An 18,866-nucleotide genomic window follows, 5' to 3' on the forward strand; every position below is an offset into this window, starting at 1 on the left:
TACTCTTGAACAATTTAGATTTTTTTTTTTTTTTTTTTTTGGTGAGGACACAATTTACAGCCTAAGATATTATTGGCTATTGCTGGCATAAGCTTGTGAAGATAGAGAATTTAATGTAGGTTGATTTGATTTTAGAATATATTTAGGTAACAATCTTGCAGAAATAGAAAAGAAATAAAAATATACAAAAGAAGAAAGCTGAGTAGGCCAATTATTATTAATCTTAAGAAAGGTAGTTTTTAATTAAATTTTTATGATATGTAATCCTAGAAAAATGAGGTAAATTGAGGCCTAAATTCTACGGAGTATGTCATATAATTTAACTAACCTCTAAAGCATTATTTATCGATCTAAAATTAAACATTTTAAAGTATTTAAATTTAGGCCAATCTATTTATTACCTTGTTTTCACTCTTGTTATAGGATTAATAAGTTTGGAATAGTAGATCGGTTAAGAAAAATGAGTTTTGATACAAGTAATTAATTAAGTTAACTTTAGTAAATAAGATCTAAATAAGTTTTGTTACATTGAGATAACTTTAAATTAACTAAAGTAATCACACCTTAACCTAGCTGTTTGGATACTTGTTTGAGAACAAAAGGCCCAAAATGTATTGATGCAAAGTAGGTCAATATTATAAAACTAAGCAAATAGGTTAATTTAACTAAGCAAACCTTGGTGGACTTGGTGGAGAATTTACTTGTGTGACGGAGTTGGTGGAAAACTTATCTTGTGATTATTTGAATCTCATCAACTAGACAATTACACTTGCTTGGGGAGTTGGGGCCCTAGCTTGGGGGTAGGGGGATTCACTTATCTTCCCTCTTTTACGCTCAAGCGTTGACCTACGAAGCTGGACTGACTTATAACGTGAGAAAGGTGTTGGTTTAATACGTAGGGTCTTTAATTTCATCTTACTTGGAAAAAAAAAAGTAGGCCAATACACCACCTGTAGTAGATTGATAATGATAAAGTCGTTAATAATGAATTACAATAAAAGTTTTAAATTGGGTGGTAATAATTTCTCGTATTATTTTTAAAAAGATGGTTTTTGACAAAATTTTCTATTTTATTTAAAAGAGGAAGATGAGCGGGATTTATCACTATAAATCGAGATTAATCAAAGCAAGTATAGAAAATCAATCCATTATATTAATTTTACAAATTTGAATTACTCCATATCCTGTATCATAAGTTCTTAACTATGCCTCATGCGCACACATGCAATAAAAAAAAAATAAATAAAAAAAATGAAGAAACTTTAAGTTTTGAGTTCCTCCTGTTTAGTGAAGTCGATCAAATGTATTAGCATTCACACGCATTCATAATCAAAATCTCTTAATTATATGCAAGTATATATTGTAATTATAATTATGATCTCGTAACATGCTAAAATAAAAGATTTTGTATTCAGTCGGTCCAAAATCTTGATTTAGAAATAGTAACACCGTATTAATATTCGATTGCATGCTAAAAATACGACGTACCATATAGCTTTTCTAAGCTGTTTTTACTATAAAAAGAACACCAAATGTTAACTACCCATATAATTTATAATCTCATTTGATTTAAACCTTTGTTAATTACCCTAGTTCAAAAATGGTGAGACTAAGCAATAAGAAGTTGATTATAGTCTTTTCATTAACTATGCTCTTGATAGCTAACGCCCTTATATCCCATGCTGATGATGATGACGACGATGATGGTAAGAAGCACCATAAAAAACACAAGAAGAAGCAAGATGACGACGATGATGACGACGATGACGATGACTGTAGAAAGATGAAGAAGTCGGCTTCTTCATTTATCACACCTTTCTCTCCGACGAAGATGGTGTGTTATGGAGTATTGACTTTTGCTACTGGGGCTATGCTAATTTAATTAGTTATCTATATAGGGTTCGAGATTATGTTATTTAGATACCATGTTTTTAACCAAATAAATTATTTCAATCAAAAGTTTAAGTTAATGGTTATGTGTTATATAATCTATTATGTATTTTTACATATTTACGAATTATAATTGTGTTTTTCCTAACTAATTGTTTGATTTAAAAATCATACTAGTACTTTCCTTGATTTTTCTTCATTTTTTTTTTGCAGTATTGCTTTTTTTTTTTTTTTTTTTTTTTTTTTTTTTAATCCCAAATGTCTAAGTTGCACTTTTGACCAATATTATCATTGGTGAAGTTCATTTCATTACACTATTAAAAAAGCTAAACATTGATATCACTCAAAAGCACATTGAAACTTATGTAGCAAACTAACAACTTTTTCTGTAAAGTCCAACACAAAATATAGCAAATAAAACGAGACTAGCAAATAATATCCATTATTCCAAATTTCCAATGCAAATGAACTACTTGAACATTGGGGCCTGTTCAGATCGTTGGGCTGCACTGCACACTCATGCTAATTCCCTCGTTATTATTATTATGATATTGTTCCATTTGAACTTAAGCCCGTTTCAATTTACTGAAAACAACTGAATTGAAAGAGTCTGTTTCGATTTGCTGAAAACAATTGAACTAAATTGGTTGGAGTTGAAATTAAACTAAATAGAACAAGCCCTTAATCCACACTTATTTGTTTTTTTGGATACCTTTTTTCAATATTAATACGAAGCATTTAAACTCGCACATTAATAATGGTGTAATGTGTTAGTCAAAATGAGTCATATATTATCATAGCCTACTATGTGTCAATATGAGGTGTTCAGGTTAGGTTCGATAAAGTCGAGTAGGATATTTTAAACCCTAGCAAATTATTATGTTCAAACAAGTTGAAATTCGATTTTGGTATATTTTTTTTGGATCGGTGTTTGACACTTGCCTACCCAACTTAAAATCCAAGCAAAATTTCCAATAAAAATAACAATTGGATAAAAAATTGGTTAAGTGGACCCAATTAGATTTTCCGGAAGCATCTCCGTTAGTCCTCTATAGTCTATCCTCAAATCAATCAGTCTACAATAAGGGCTCTTCCATCTCATATTCCTTCTTATCCTACAAACTGCCTTCTCATTTTCAAATCTCTTCGCCTTTCAGATCTCTCTTCAACTTCAGGTATCCACTTATTCATTTACTTTTATTAATTTTTTTCTGCATTTGATTTCAATAATGCTCATATTTTTATTTATCCATCATATTTCTTGGTGATTTAAGCTTTGTTATTATATTTTTGGTTTTGTTTTGTTAACTTTAAATACGGAGTATTATTTAAAGGGTCTTTGTTTGAATCTACCTATCTCTAAAATCATTTATTTTACATGAAAGCTTAATGGGTATCTGTTAGATTAATCTTGTTATAATGAACTTTATTCTGAAGCTCGAATCGGCCAATAGTAGTTGAATTGGAGTATATGATATGTATACTAATAGTCAAAATTGTATTTTGTCAAATGTGAAAGTGTTAACGATTGGTAAATACTGTGTTACAGGACGAGTAACATGATTTTACTAGGATAGAATAGACCCTTAAGATTTGCAAATGTGGAACTTTATTAGGATAAAAGAAGACATAGTTTATCGCATTATAAGCTTAATTGGTTACTTCCCTTATTGTCGTATGGTTTTACCGGGATTTTTTTTTGAATCGTCGAGTGGGTATTTTTGCGTAAATCATTTGGATGATACTCTAATTCATTGATATCGGTGTTTTGCTTATTTAAGCCGGTCCAGCCGGATATATACATATGGAGGAGTTGATAACTTGATACAAATGTTGCTTGAACTTATTTCCTTGGAACCGACTATTGTTATGATAGATTTGTTACCTTGCCTTTGGTTGTCTAGGAATGAAAATTCACAATTTTTGCTAATGTTTGCTAGCAAAAATCGGGTTTCTTTAACTTTTGGCATGATTGTGGATTTGTTAATTTTGTTTATGTTGCTTGTTACAAGTGATTATGTTCCTTTTGGCATTTCTGATGTATTATTTCTGATGTATTATGTTCATACATTTGAAACTACAATCCAATCGCTTCATAATTATTTAGGCTGTAGTATACTCCAACTTTCCCTTAAATGAGTTTAACTTATAGATAGATTTGCCTTGGTCAATGTCATTGATGTCTGATTGTTAATCTCTGACCTATTTTATTGCTACCTTACTATATGTGTGATTGTCTGATAGTAATCTCTGGCCTATTTGATTGCTACCTTACTATATGTGTGATTGGATGGACTGCTGAAAGTCACCTCTCTAGGGAGGAAGCGCCGATTAGATGGAGGCTTACTGCACTACTCTTAACGAAATTAGTTGTCACGTTGCATAAACCCCTCACAGTAAAGCTTAAGGCATGTTTTGCTGTACTACTCTTTATGGAATTAGTTGTCACATTGCATAAACCCTCACAGTGAAGTATATGGCAAGATTTACTGCACTACTCTCTTTCATCTGAGTGTTGGCATATTAGAAATTCTGATAATTTACTATTGCATGAAATTTGTGAATTTAATTTTGTATTTCTAGACAGAGAGTATTACAATTCCTCTTAATTTGGTTTATGATTGGCTCTGCTATATGCTTCTATATAACAACATTATTCTTTCCTCAGGAGGATTCAGTAACAGTTTATGGCTATAAAATCCCCGGGTCAAGTGGTTTCGTTGGATCTATTCAGGGAGTTGCTCATTGCTATTTCGCAGTCTGAACCTGAAAAGCTGTCTAGTTCAAGGTCACTGTATGAGCATTGTAAAGGCTTAAATGGTGCTAATAAGGTGAGGGACGAGGACATAACTGAAGAGTTAAGGTCAAAATTGATCTCGATTTCTTGTGAATTGTCTGCAGATAACATCATTCCACCATCAGTGGGCATGCAGGAGGTTTAATGTTGATGTCTTTAGGAGTCATTAGGTCTGCTGATAGTCTGATACTCTGTATTTTCTAATTTGTTGTGGTAACATTGCCATTTTAGCAGGGATGTATGGCTCAAATGTAAACATTTTCCTGCTGTTTCATTTAGTACTCTCCAACTCTATGGCAGTTGTGAAGTTCAAAAGCGTAGAGTGATGATGTATAGATTGTCACCTTTAAAAATTAAATCGAAGAAATTTGATGCCTTACTGCCAAAGCTTTTGCAATAAAAAGACCTGAAGTGGAAATTTGGAATCAAGGTAGTCTCTTAACAATCAAACCCCAAAGTTGAGCTTCCATTGAATGCATTGAACTTTGAACCATCAAATTCAATCTAAAATGAGCTTGCAAGGAAAATCCTTCAAGGCTATTACGGAGTACATGATATTAATATTCTAATATCTGACATTAATAATCTAATAGTACGTAGTATTTGATGATACTAATATAATACTCGTACTATTTGCTTATCAACTTTATGTTTTCACAAAGAATGCTGAAAAAAAATTCTACATATATGACGAACTTAAGTTTTTTTATTCACTTCTTTATGAACATCAAAGCACTTTTGGACTTCAAGCAAGATTGATTTTGAAACACCCATTATCTCGTTAAGGTTTTACTCTTTTCACTTAAATTAGAAATCTAATGTGTATCTTTTTATGGTTATTGAATGTATAAAATTGCTTTCACACCCCCTCAAATATAACCATTAAACCAAATATAGTAACGATTGTACATGTTCCTTTAAAAAAAAGAACATTGATACGTGTATACTCATTACTTGGGAGCATATGGAATGCCATATAGTTAGTGGGCTTGAATTCGTAACCTTAAAATTACAAAGTGAATTCCTCACCAACTTCACTAAGCTACTTGGTTATATAATTTTAAATATTAATAAACAAACTTAATTGGTTAAATATTAATAATGCCAGTATGATTTTTTTGCAATTATTTAGAAGGCTTTGAAAAGAAATTCGGAGTAAAAATTTTGCAATATTGATAAAACGGAGGAAATAATAACGTATATTCGCTTTTCTCTTCCTAATAAGACTATGGATAGAAGATAGAACCAAGAACCACTTTGCAAGCCTATTTTGGGACTAAACTGAACCATATTGTATGAGAGAAGAAAAATATAAGCTAAACTTAACTAAAAATAATTTAAAGAAAACAGAGCCTACGTGAACTCAACAAAGAAATGATTAAAGTCCAACACAACTGTTTTTTTTTTTTTAAAAAAAAGGTCTACCACAATTGAAATTACCAAAATATCCCGCTTCCATTTGTTAACCATAAAACGGTTCGCTTTTTTTAAAAAACAAAAACGGTTCACCTTTCTCCACTTAACTTATTTATTGAAGAAATATAAATGAGCAAATACAAGTTGCTGTCAAGTACGAAGTATTTCTCAAGTACAAACTAGCAAAATTGCAAAAATTAAAGAGGGAAAAACAGTGAAAGAGTTGAGCAGAGCAATTTTTGTGATGAGACGAAGAACAAGAAAGCCTCCTTCCAATGAATTCGACTTTACAATTGCTGGTATCTTTCTATTTCCTCCAAATTCAACATTTTTTCAAGCTTTCTTTTTTTTTTTGCCCAATTTTCAATTTATGTGCTACTATATTTTATTAATAATGTATTCTTTTTGGGGTGGGTATTAAATTTTGGGTTGTTGGGGTTCGTTAAAGTTATAATTTATTATGTTTTTTAATGTTTAAATTCTGGGTTTTGATTGATTTGTTGTGACTTCTTGTGTTTATGCGTGATGCAGGAAAGCTATAATTACATGAAAACAAATTATATTATATGAATTTCTTGAATTAAAAAAGGTGTGAACTTGGTTTGCATTTATGAAATTGGTGTTAAATTCTTGCAAATGGGTAGTTCTCCTTGAAATTTGAGCAAGTTAGTTTGCATTTATGAAATTGATTTTACTTTTTTACAGGTAAATAGTGATAGATCTGTAAAATTAAAAAGAAAATGAAAGAAAAGAAAACTCTGTTGATGTTGATTAATTCTGGTAATTCGAGAAAGTGGTTGAAAAAGAATGTGTTTTTGTAAATATAATACTAGATTTTAGTTATTTTTTGTTGTTGTTGTTGTGATTAATTTAGGAAATTTTAGGTCTTGATATCTTAAAACAATGTTATTGATAGAGATTTTTATGGAGTATCATCTTTCGGTTTTTTTTGGCAATTACTGTGTTGGAGTTTTGGACTTTGGAGGCTTAGAACAATTACCTGTTCTATAATTATACAAATAGAACTTCAAAATTGGCACTTGATATGGGCTGCTTGTCCCCTTTTTACTTTCACCGTCGGATCTAAGGGTCTTAATTATGCAAATTGTCGAGATTTTTAATTATGATGTGCTCAAATTATCTAAATCTATAATCCTATGTAACCAAGAAACTGTCTAATTTTAAGCTTCAAAGTCCTTTTTTTTTATTATTTTTTTTTAATAACTAAAAGTAATGATTTTGATCAACTTATTGTTGAACTTTGTATTAGTGAATTTTAATGAGTTAGTTTAAAGATACAATGTTTTCAGCTGTGGCATACTAGTTCTATAAAAGTCTTTGGTATATTAGGATATTATGTTTTATCTTTGATTTGATATTATTGTTTGTAATCTTTCACACCATTTCATGTATCATTGTAAGCCTTTAATACTCTTTTTTAACACTATAAATGGTTGTATTATTTCATGAATGTATTCAAAGCTTTTCCACATTCTCATTCTCATAACTCTATCCGATGGTAGTTTGTTACTACAATTCATTTCAAAAGTAATGCTTTACATAAATCCTGATATAGACCTCATTTTTTTTTTCTACTGGTAGGATTCTTTGGAGATAGCATATCTAAACATCGCTCCTGCTGGCTACACATAGCTGCAGCTCAATATAAAATTGAAAAGAAAATAACTTTGACAGAATTTAAGGAGATAAAGAAGAAGTTTAAGCACACTTCACCTTGTTTTCTTGATACTTGTCCCCGTGCTAAGCGCACCAAGTTGATGGGTGGCCATCATGTTATCCCCAGGATAAGAAAGAAGCTAGACACTGAAACATTTGAGCATTACATGGAGTAAGATTAACTTCTAAATACTCCACTTATAATAATGTTTCCCTTATTTTTGGCCCATTTAGCATTCTTATTCTACTTTCAGGGTTGTTTGGAAGAGCTTTTCAGAAGAGAAGAGGATGTCATTTACATATCTTGATAGTCTGTGGTTTTCATTGTACCGAAAAGCTTCTACTAGAACTAAAGTTCTGACATGGATTAAAAAGAAAAGCATTTTCTCCAAGGACTACGTGTTTGTTCCTGTTTGTTGTTGGTAATTGCTGCTGTCGATTGAAATTTGCTGCTATACCATGCTATATCTGGGTTCTTTTCATCGACTCCATCTCTCACTTGATTTCTTCTTCTTATTCTTTTTGTATTTATTTTTTTATTTCACTAGGAGTCACTGGAGCCTCTTGATATTTGTCCACTTTGGTGATAGTTCTGACTCGAAAACTAGAACCCCATGCATGTTGCTGCTGGACTCACTTGAGAATGCAGAGCCAAAGAGACTTGAACCTGAGATTAGAAAGTATGATACTTCATTTTTGTTTCTGTAATTACTACATTTTACTTCAAAATTTGCTCTCCCTACTTGTTTGTTCTGTTTTTCCAGGAAAGAATTCTGACCTTAATACAGTTTTGGTGGTTTGCTTACCCAGTTAATCACTTTACGTTGTTCACTGGTTGTCTTTGGTTCAGGTTTGTTCAGGACATCTATAGGGTAGAGGGCAGGGAAGAAGACAGGAATGTGGTTTCTAAAATTCCTCTCCTGATACCTAAGGTGATCTTAGCCCTGATTGAAGTAAATGAACCTTGTACACATTTATCTATATTAAGGAACAACCCTAATCTGCTTTACGCATATATGATGCCATTTTCAGGTGCCTCAACAAAGGGATGATGAGGAATGTGGAAGCTACGTTCTCTATTTCATCAACTTATTTATGCAATTTGCTCCTGAAAACTTTTGTGACTCTGATTTCCCATACTTTGTATGTACATGAGTCTTAATCCCTTCATTCTTTACTCCACGTATTTCTTTTCACTTTGTAATGTAAATTTTATCGTCATACTGTAGATGCATAAAGACTGGTTTGATCTTGAGAGCTTGGAGTATTTCCGCAACAGGCTTGAGAAGGAACTGTCTAGTAAAGTAGCTGTGAGAAGCAAACACTCTTCCAGTGTATCTCAGCAGAAGCTGTGTAAAAACAATGGTGTTATATTGCTGGATGACTGACCTTCATCCTTCTCTTGATGGGTGGCTAATGTATTTTTTGTAGCATAACAAACACTAGGGAAGAACCTCAGAAGCATAGCAATCAATTTGTATATACTGAAGCTAATGCAAAAATGTGTCAGACGCTATATTAGTCCTCTGTATTTTTGTGCTTCTGCATCTGTAAGTGTCACAGCTTGTACATAAAACTTGGATGGATTGACAAGCTAAATCTCTAACTTTTGCAGCACAATTGTTTTATGGAGTAGCATTTTACAAATTGACCTTGATGTATTTGTTTATATACTTGTGTCAAGGTTATAAGCTGATAATATGGTAATACGATAGTATTCCTTTATATCGTATGTAACATTATCGTTGCCTGCCAAACTAGCTTTTACGAGCTCTTTTCATATTAAAAAAAAAGTGTTTATGATTCAAAACCAACTTTAAGCTGTAAAACATACAAGAAACACAACCGAAACACAAATTCATACACATACTTTCTGCTCCTTAATTCATCTGTCCCTCACTCATATTCCAGAACTCGACTTCTAGCTCAAGAACTTGCAAAAGCATTGCTTCAGCTTTATTTTGCACATCCTGCGATCCCTTTGATACACATCGATCAGCAATCTTCTGCAGAGATTCACAATACTTGCCAAACCCTTCACTCCCCCACCTCTCACAAGCCTCTTTGAGTTCTGATGGAGTTTTGGCATCAGCTTCAAGACAGTGGGCAAAGCTCACTTGGTAAACAGCCTCAATAGCCCAGAAGGCTGTCATTGCCACTGCATAACTGACCTCTGGTTGCATCAAGCTTTCTACAAACCTAAAGATTGAGCACGTACGTGAGCACATTACAATCAGCATAAGGTAATTCTGAAAAAAAAAGATTTCTGTTATGGTTAATCAATTATAAGCTGAAAATCTGAGTCTTCATAATATCGAATTGTGTTATCTTTCTATATTTATCGATATTCTCAATTTAACCCCTTTGTTAGAGACCCGATCAGAGTATAATTAGACAGTTGAGCATGTCACCTGCAGTAATCCTGGTTTGTTTTCAGAGGAGTGATCTCACTGAGCTGTACATCCCATTTAGCAGCTTCATTCTTAAACCAAGAAATTTCATCATTCAGAGAAGCCAAACCAGCTAAAATAACTTCCATATCCGATTCATCATCTGATTCCTTACAAGCTTTCACCAGGACACTAGCAACAAAAGGAACAAATTTCCTGACAAATATGTAATCCTGACCCTGAATTCGACACAGAGAAGATACATACTGAGTATTTCCGATATTGATGTCATTACCATAAACAAAGAAATACAGACTAACCAATGCGAACATCAGTATTAGATAAACCAGACAGTTTACAGAAGCTATGATGAGGCCTTTTTCTTTTCACGTTGAAAAAACAGTCAAATCTGAGGGCAAGGGCGAATACAGTTATAGGGTATCTGAGTTCAATTCCTTAAAGTGCAAACATTCTTAAGTTATGGGAAATTGGGATTTTCTCACCATCAAAACACATAGTAATTTATGCCTAATTTCAACAAGAGTAAACCAATTCAAGCTTGAATTATGTAAAAGACTATACTATATAATCTCTGATTAGTGTAATATGAACCACAAACCTACATTTTTACAAATTAATTTCTTCATGTTGAGAGGGTGATTATCTAAACATAAAATGTGTCAAAACAGGAAAGAGTTTTTAGAGACAGAGAAAGTAGCGAACCAGCCAGCGTTTGAAAGAGGAGAGATTAACGGAGCCATCGCGGATGGATCGTATAAAAGCGTGGCGAGTTGCTGCAGTGTAGACTGTATCATGGTTGTTTACCCAAGTTTCTATGGTTGCCATCTTTCCCCTCTCTTTCTCTCTCCTTTGACTTTTCCTTTGCCTCTGCCTTTTGACTTTATATCTCTCTTGCTTGCTACGGAGTACTCCGTATTAGAGATGGCAGAGTGTGGCAGTAGTTTAGACGTGCGCTAAGCTAGTGACACTGGAAAATTTGTTGAAGAGTATTCTGATTTCAAGCCATTAGATGAGGCCTAATTTGACTTGGTTCGGCGGTTCGAGGGGATAATCTAGGTTGAAAGGTCACTTAATAAAAGTGGGACACAAAAGTGGGTTGGGTCAAAGACATTGTAATGAGAGAACTCAGAGAAGTGTACATGCTAAGTCGCTAAAATGATCAAAGAAGATAGGTTTTAATGAAACATTAATGAAAGAAAGTTCAAATTTAATAGTCACATAAGAAGTTTATTTGTATATTTATAGGATGTATAGAAAATAATTAGCATCAATTGAAAAAAGGACACTTAGGGTCTGTTCTCATTGACTGAGCTCAGCTCAACTGAACTGAACTGAACTGAGCTGAACTAAACTGAGCTGAAATGAATTGAAATAAACTGAAATGAATATTTTATAAGAGAAGGAAATTAAGAGCTGAACTGAACTGAACTGAATTGAACTGAACTGAATTGAGCTGAGCTGAACTGAACTGAACTGAATTTCAACGTAAGAGAACATGCCCTTAATCAAAACTTAATTGGAAAAAATTCATCTATGTCTTGTTATGCAAAACTAACCTATAATTTTTACTTCTATATATCTCTAATCTCCTAATTAGAGTCTATAATCAAACGTACTACTCTCTCCACCCTCAATTTAAGATATAATTTTTCTTTTGTAAAATTTAAGAAAGGGATTAAAATAATATTAGTGGTTAATTAAAAGTACCTATGGAGTATAATACAATAAGATTGTAAACTTTGGTTTATAAAAAAGTGAACAAATAAGACTTTTATTTAGGGACAGGGGAGTATATCATTATTATCAGTATTTTAATTTGTGGTTCTTGTCTATCTCTCTCTCCCATGTCTTAGTCTTATGGTTAGAATTTTACAAATATCAATCAATCATATAAGTATATAACTCTTACACAGAGTAATGTTCAACACATGCACTATGCCTTTCAATGTGTTACAAACAACAAGATTAACATAAAAGAATAGAATATGACAGTGGTAACCAATTAACAATAGTTGTTTTGGGTAAGTCTGCAAGGTAAATTACTGATACGGAGTAATGTAAAAAACGGAGTCATAATGTTTTTATAAAAAACGGAGTCATAATGTTTTTATAAAGGTAAAAAAAGGTAGTACCTTTAAAGTGCACCAATTGATGCTAATTGCTAAATTGGTGTTGAAAAAAGTGTTTTTGCTGTTAGAAAATTGAAATTAGTTGGTAGATAGGTGGGTTTAATGCTGAGCAGTGAGTAGTAATAACTGGATGGGCAACCTAAATTCAATCAGATCAAAATATCAAATTCTACTATACTTAAGTGTACAATGAATTCTTACGAGTTTCGAGGTATAGATATGCCCGAGTGTATAATAGATGCTCTTGAGGCCCTTAATGTACAACCATGTGGAGTTGTGGACTATTAGGTATCATTGCAGAAGTTAATCTGCAAAATAAAGCGTAGTTTATGGTGATTCCCCGCTTGATATAAATTAAGCTAAAAAACAAACATGATCGAGATTAATGTCCTTATTGTAGATGTATAAATTAAAGGCAGTCTTAGTTATAAACTGGCAGGCTAACTTCCAGACAGAAAATGAAATGAGTGATCAAGAAATGACTACTAAATTCACAACAACAGAGTCAGGATAGTTGCTAGCGACAGCATCACTAACAACAGGCAGAGTCCTTCCACTGAACTCTAAAGACGAGTTTGGGTTCACAAGTGAAGGACAACTGGACAAGGCATGTGTTGTTTGTGTACAAGGGCCCGTCGCAGTTGTACAACTCTGGTTCATAGTACGAATCGCAATCCTAAAAGTTAACGAACAGAATAAACAACAAAACAAATTATGCTTCAATTTGAATGACTAGTTTTTATTGACAGGAAGTGGGGAAGGATGGTGTCAATTCTCATTTTACATTGTCTATAAATCAAGTATCCCCTTATACTATTACTGAGGAAACGATAAAAATAGCATATAATTGAAACAAAAGTTAATGGTATATAGGCATATAGCCAAGTATCTCACACAGCTGTGTTTATCAGCCATTTATCTCGTCTTTTTTCTTTCCCTCCTCGGTTGGTGCTTCCGCGATTGATGGCCGTTTCCAGTTTCCACCACAGATATGTTCTAAAGAGTGTGCCGTAGAGAGCTTGAATTATACCAAAAATAAATCTGCCAAGGATCCTTTCCATAAAGTAGTCGAGTGTGACACTTGGACACATACATATGTACTTCGTGTTGTACCACAATTTTTGACATATCTTGCAGCTTCCACACCTGGGTGTCTAGACTATCATTCTTAAAATTAAGGTATTACTGTACCTATACGGGCTATATCATATACATGTGTGATCGGCTGTATATTTGTATTCTAAGGCATGTTGATTGTTGATCCCTCCTTAGGCATTGAATCAATACTTCAATCCATCGTACTCAAAACTTTACATTTCACTTTAAGTATCAATGCCAAAAATTGCACATTTCATTTCATTTCAGGCCAATGCCAAAACACGAAAATTTTCACAAATAACCAAGCCCGGACACTTTGGACATGTACCCGAAAAAACCCAGGTTTCTGAATTGGCCACGGATTTCACAGTACTATACTCCCAAAATAGTAGCAGATGAACAACAAATCAATGAGGCAACTTCACTTGAAATCAAACACAAGAACATCAAAAACACTTACAAACCAAACAAAACCCACCATTGAAATCAAGCAGGTATTGGACCCGGAGTCGACCCAACAAACCGACTCGGCGGATTCAAACTCGGCGGCGGAGCAGATATCACCGGCATTGGAAGATCAGCAGGCGGCGGTGGAACAGGAACCACCACCGGAGATATCATTACCGGCGCCGGAGGCGGTGGTGGCGGCGTCATTACCGGGCTAGACCCCGAGCCCGAACCCGAACTCGGAGGTGGATATAGGTTCGGGTTCGGAGGCGGGCTTAAGGTTGGGTTAACATTAGGAGGTGGGTAAGGGGATGGATTCGGGTCCGGGTTCGGGTTGGGGTTAGGAGTAGTGCTAATCAAAGGAGCTGGAATTGGATTTGGAAATTGTTGAATAGTAGGTGAACAAGAAGAATCAGAAGAAGATTCAGAGCATTTATGAGATTTTCTAACGCCATGTTTGATGAGAGTGAAGCCCAGAATAAGGCCAATGAAAGCAAGAACAATGACAATGAAGATGAAGATCTTGGTTGCTTTACCAACATAACACATTTTGAGCAAAAAATGGGAGGAGGGAGAAAAGTAGTGAGTGAGTGAGAAAGAAGAAGAAGATGAAGAGGGGATTTGGATGATGGGGTTATGGTGTGGTTTATGGTAATTGGGTGGGGAGTGTGGTGTGGCACGTGAGTGGCATATTGACAAGTGGTGGGTTACATGTGAAATTACAGCTCAGTAAACAAATATAGGTTGGTTTTAGTAGCTTCATATGTGGCTTGCTTTTAGTAGTCTAGTACAGTAGCCTTTAATGGCGTTGTTTCCAACTATACCTGTATCGCAGGTTGAGTTTCCTTGGTCAACTCAACCATTCTGTTAGTAAAGTTAACGAATGCTCTGGGGCGTTAGATAAATTAGTACTCCGTACTTTATTTTGATTAATACATATTGAATACGTTGTAATTTTAGCATGCATTCATTAATAAAATCCTTTTGAAAGTTCAGCTGCACTTTATTGCATCTGTTTTAAAATGTTTTCACTTAGTTTTACTATACTCAATTTTTAATTGTATACGAAGTACTATTCTCTTTGTTTCATTTTTAAGTGTTCCAATTTTAAATCCTATGGATTACATTATTAACACACCTCTTTATCCAATATTGATTATTGTGAATACTTGTTGTAATCGTTACGCTAATCTACGTTGTGTCAATATTAAGAATTTAAAGAAAATAAATGAAGTGTTTAGCAGTCAGGTGCTTGATGAGGGTATAATGATAATTTCATTGTTAAAAAGATGATTCTCTCTGTTACTCCGTATCTTGTACTCAGTGCTCGTATGATTGTTTGGGTCACCCACTTGATCACACTACCTTAACCTTTTTAACATGGGAGATGATAAACTGAAAACTGCTTTCTCAATTCCTAGTCCCTAATGATCACATCCAAATATTCTCATATAGTCGTATATACAATTGTTGTAAATGTTAAGAGGTGACAATTTTATTTAGTTGATAGAGTACGGAGTTACATATAAGGGTAATTACGCAAATACCTAGTAACATTATAGTAACATACGTCGTACAAGTATATATTTTCAAATCTTACTCTGTATAAGTTACTGTTCCACATATCATAATTACGTTTATTTAATTTATTTATTTATTATAACAACTTAGGTTATGTTATACTCCGTAAGTCTTAAATTCTTAATCATCTAGTTGAACGATGCGATAGTAATTCCATCGCTGTCTGATTTCACCGGATGATCCATAGAAAGTATGCGAGCATGAATAGAAGTCTGAGTGGATGCATCACTGTGGCTGGAGTTACTACTAGATTTGTTCAGCTCACTCTCAATGTTTTCCCAAATTATATTGTTGTATTTCGCAATCGGCCCACATTCCACATAAACCTGCAACATGCACCATCAATTAACAATTACCAAGTAGTATACTTGTATCTGACAACTAGTACATGTCGAACATTGTTTCAATTTTCTTTTTAAGTCGTCTTTATAAAATTCTTAGTTAGGTGACTTAGGTCCTTACCTTCTTAGCATTTATATCCCTAGGGTTGGACCAAGCGACGAGCCATCCACATTGAAGTCCAGTTTTGCTTCTGCCACTATAGACCACGGCCTCTTTAATGCCATCTTGAATATTGGCTAGTATGCTGAACCCAATAGTGACACCACTAGGTATAACATCCTTATACTTTTGAAAAAAGCTTCCGGACCACATTTTTTCGGCATGAAGGTTCACGGCTCCAGTAGTGAGATTCTTCAAGTTTCCAATGAGAGCTACTTCTTGCTGTTGCAAATCACTCACCATCCTTGGAACGATGTCGTTTTGTGCTTGCTTCACCAACTCATCCAGAACGGCTTCATGATCTTGAGTTGAAGCCATTGCTCACGTACTATAAATCACTTTCTATGTTTTGATGATAATTAATAATAATAATAATAATAATAATAATAATAATAATAAGCTATACAAAACTGCCATTAAAATAAAACTACTCAGAACATTCAATGATTTATAGGACAAATAATAAGACATACATGAAAGGAGCAATATTATACCTTGAATTGGCAAGCAATGAAGAACCTCTGATCTGATCTTTACTTACTTAACTGCACAATTGCTAGAGAAGTTGGCATATTATTCGTATTTATAGACCATATGTAGTGAAAAAACAAATGCATCCCTAAAGAATGAGATGCTTATCATCATATTGTTTATAAATTATTCGTGTATGTGTTTCAATCATGTTTATTAATTATTTTTATTAGTTGTTTTTTTTCCCTTGCTTATTTACAGCTATGTCATTAGATAAGCAATATTTGTACTGTTTATTTGAAATAATATTGGGCATTCTCTTTAAAATTGTGTGTTCATGAATTCTCAAGTTTAGTCAAGATAAACAACTAAACAAGTGTAACAACTTCTTGATAATAAGTACTTACTATTTCGATGCACATACTACAAGTATTATATTTACGTCTATAATTTGCTTATATAATTGACAATGCTAGTACAATTCTCTTTTTTTACATTTAGGTTTTTTAAAAAAGATCTAAAACTAAAACACATGTCTAATTGTCTAAATGTGAATCTAGAAAGAGTAGAATCCAATTCTTGCATTTTGTATTTGATTCGTCTTTTAAATTTCAAATGTCATTTCAACGAATGTATTCCTTTAGGTGTGCACTAAGAGTGATCTTCACGACTTCGCCAACAACTTTTATTGTGAAACCGTTATATAGATTGAATTGTGCATGCAATCAAGATTTTTTTTCTTTTCTCAATTGATCATTTTGAGAGACTTATGTTATACAATGGACATTGTCAACTTCACCTTTTTTTTGTTCAATTATTACATACTTTCTCCGTTTCTTTATAGTTGCAATTAGAGGTGGTTATTGGACAGGGTAGCCCAATGATAATAGGGTCAGGGCCAAGCTTATAGGGTTTTTAATGAACAGGGCTATTAATGGACAGAGCCCTTATTGAATAGGGTCAATATAGGGCCAACATGTTTTTCCAATTTAGTTGATAAAGAAAATACATAATGTAAAATAATGGCTTTGTCCAATATTTATTTTAATTGATATTTTGTAGGCCCGCCCATTATCGACCCGCGACCCGCATTGGCCCGACCCTATATTGACCCTATAAAATGTGACCCTCTTTGACCCTGACCCGCAACCGACCCGCACCGACCCTGACCCAACCCGCCCAATAACCAGGTCTAGTTGCAATACACTTTATCACAATATTTAAGAAAAGTTAACTTCATATGATATAATACACTTATATGGGGTTAAGAGGTAGTTAGAAGTATAATCAAGTGACTCATAAACTTTAAATTAAGGTAATAGTACAACTTGCACCATATAAACCTTCTTTTTATTATATACTAGTTTTGTGCCCCGTGCGATGCCCGGGTTGTTTTTTAAACTTTGAAATAAAATTTTAATCTATATGTCAAATTTAAAAATATATCTTTAATACGAAATTGGTTAGGAATTGATGTGCTTTTGTAACAATTTAAACTTTGTAGTAGACATGTAAATGACTAATAATAATATTGGTATTTTATGAGAGTGAGGGATAGCTCAAGTGGTTAGAGCTTTCCTCTTGATTCTAGGAGCTCTTGGAATCAATTCTCACCCCTATCCTTATGGGCTCTCTAAACACCAAAAAAAATATTGGTATTTTTCTTAGAGTTGTAATCTAATATTTTTTTAAATAAAATTATAATTTAATTTACACCTATGAAATATTGGTATTTTATCGAAAATAAAACTGTCAACTAACAATTTTATTCTAAAATTCTATCCAAATTTGATTGAAACTAATTAATTTATCTTATGAAGTCTATCGAGTTGTAATCTAATATTTTTTTGAATAAAATTATAATTTAATTTATACCTATGAAATATTGGTATTTTATCGAAAGTAAAACTGTCAACTAATAATTATATTCTAAAATTCTATCCAAATTTGATTGAAACTAATTAATTTATCTTATGAAGTCTATCTAATTGATTCAACGTGGCGCAACACTTGGCGAAAAATTGGAATGCCAAGTGTCGTAGTCTCGTGGCCTGGCTAAAAGTTTAGCTTTATATATTAGTTATATGATTGCAACTATTATAACATTTTTAATTTAGGAAAATGTTACAACTATAAAGAAACGGAAAAAATATTACTTATCAATTTTTCAAAATGAAATACTAATAACAATTTCAATTAGGAAAACAATGCAATAATCTAGAACATCGCCCCTGTACATAATGCTTGGGAGTAGGGGGATTCTCTTACTTCCCCCCTAACTCACTAGCGATGACCTATGAAGCTGGCTGGCTAAACCTGTGAGAGATGTCGATTCAGTAAGATCCTTCTTATTAAATTTAATAAGTTTGACTAATTTTTGATGTATTATAGGACATTTATCACATGATTTTAAAAAACAAAAAAACAAAAAACCAAAAAATAGAAAAA

General features: G+C 33.2%; 3 protein-coding genes and 1 long non-coding RNA gene across 5 annotated transcripts; 2 read left to right on the plus strand and 2 right to left on the minus strand.

Moving 5' to 3' along the window:
* The first annotated feature begins 2,860 nt into the window (after positions 1-2,860).
* LOC145631442 (uncharacterized) lies at positions 2,861-5,074 on the plus strand. The gene is made up of 2 exons (XR_014112393.1): positions 2,861-3,065; positions 4,559-5,074. It is a non-coding gene; the product is annotated as an uncharacterized LOC145631442 (long non-coding RNA).
* A 1,164-nt stretch (positions 5,075-6,238) lies between these two features.
* Positions 6,239-9,356, plus strand: LOC145629987 (putative ubiquitin-like-specific protease 2B). The gene is made up of 7 exons (XM_081682228.1): positions 6,239-6,402; positions 7,706-7,952; positions 8,035-8,202; positions 8,329-8,460; positions 8,631-8,712; positions 8,813-8,923; positions 9,010-9,356. Exons 1-7 carry the CDS (start codon positions 6,348-6,350, stop codon positions 9,166-9,168), a joined length of 954 nt encoding a protein of 317 aa, XP_081538354.1. The 5' UTR covers positions 6,239-6,347; the 3' UTR covers positions 9,169-9,356.
* A 169-nt stretch (positions 9,357-9,525) lies between these two features.
* LOC145629988 (bifunctional TENA-E protein-like) lies at positions 9,526-11,313 on the minus strand. Its single transcript, XM_081682229.1, has 3 exons — positions 10,894-11,313; positions 10,192-10,409; positions 9,526-9,979 (listed from the first exon to the last, which is right to left on the minus strand). The coding sequence occupies exons 1-3, from the start codon at positions 11,014-11,016 to the stop codon at positions 9,661-9,663; spliced, it is 660 nt and encodes a 219-aa protein (XP_081538355.1). The 5' UTR covers positions 11,017-11,313; the 3' UTR covers positions 9,526-9,660.
* A 4,138-nt stretch (positions 11,314-15,451) lies between these two features.
* LOC145629989 (jasmonate-induced protein homolog) lies at positions 15,452-16,502 on the minus strand. 2 transcript variants are annotated; one of them, XM_081682230.1, is made up of 3 exons: positions 16,442-16,502; positions 15,909-16,289; positions 15,452-15,772 (listed from the first exon to the last, which is right to left on the minus strand). In XM_081682230.1, the coding sequence occupies exons 2-3, from the start codon at positions 16,263-16,265 to the stop codon at positions 15,575-15,577; spliced, it is 555 nt and encodes a 184-aa protein (XP_081538356.1). In that variant the 5' UTR covers positions 16,266-16,289; positions 16,442-16,502; the 3' UTR covers positions 15,452-15,574. The 2 variants fall into 2 exon arrangements, with proteins under 2 accessions (XP_081538356.1, XP_081538357.1); XM_081682231.1 differs by having other exon boundaries at positions 15,909-16,275; positions 16,442-16,475.
* Positions 16,503-18,866: the final 2,364 nt, after the last annotated feature.

The sequence above is a fragment of the Chenopodium album genome, chromosome 5 (genome assembly GCF_948465745.1).
Source record: "Chenopodium album chromosome 5, dcCheAlbu1.1, whole genome shotgun sequence".
NCBI lineage: Eukaryota > Viridiplantae > Streptophyta > Magnoliopsida > Caryophyllales > Amaranthaceae > Chenopodium > Chenopodium album.

Excerpts from the sequence above, each read along its gene's own strand:
- LOC145629987 (XM_081682228.1), top strand. The coding sequence starts at position 6,348 with ATGAGACGAAGAACAAGAAAGCCTCCTTCCAATGAATTCGACTTTACA. Across the intron at positions 7,953-8,034 it reads ACATTTGAGCATTACATGGA|GGTTGTTTGGAAGAGCTTTT; the intron begins GTAAGATTAACT and ends TTCTACTTTCAG. Across the intron at positions 8,713-8,812 it reads TTCCTCTCCTGATACCTAAG|GTGCCTCAACAAAGGGATGA; the intron begins GTGATCTTAGCC and ends TGCCATTTTCAG.
- LOC145629988 (XM_081682229.1), bottom strand. The coding sequence starts at position 11,016 with ATGGCAACCATAGAAACTTGGGTAAACAACCATGATACAGTCTACACT. Across the intron at positions 10,410-10,893 it reads CCTCTTTCAAACGCTGGCTG|GGTCAGGATTACATATTTGT; the intron begins GTTCGCTACTTT and ends TGTCGAATTCAG. Across the intron at positions 9,980-10,191 it reads ACAAACCAGGATTACTGCAG|GTTTGTAGAAAGCTTGATGC; the intron begins GTGACATGCTCA and ends CTCAATCTTTAG.
- LOC145629989 (XM_081682230.1), bottom strand. The coding sequence starts at position 16,265 with ATGGCTTCAACTCAAGATCATGAAGCCGTTCTGGATGAGTTGGTGAAG. Across the intron at positions 15,773-15,908 it reads GGGATATAAATGCTAAGAAG|GTTTATGTGGAATGTGGGCC; the intron begins GTAAGGACCTAA and ends TGCATGTTGCAG.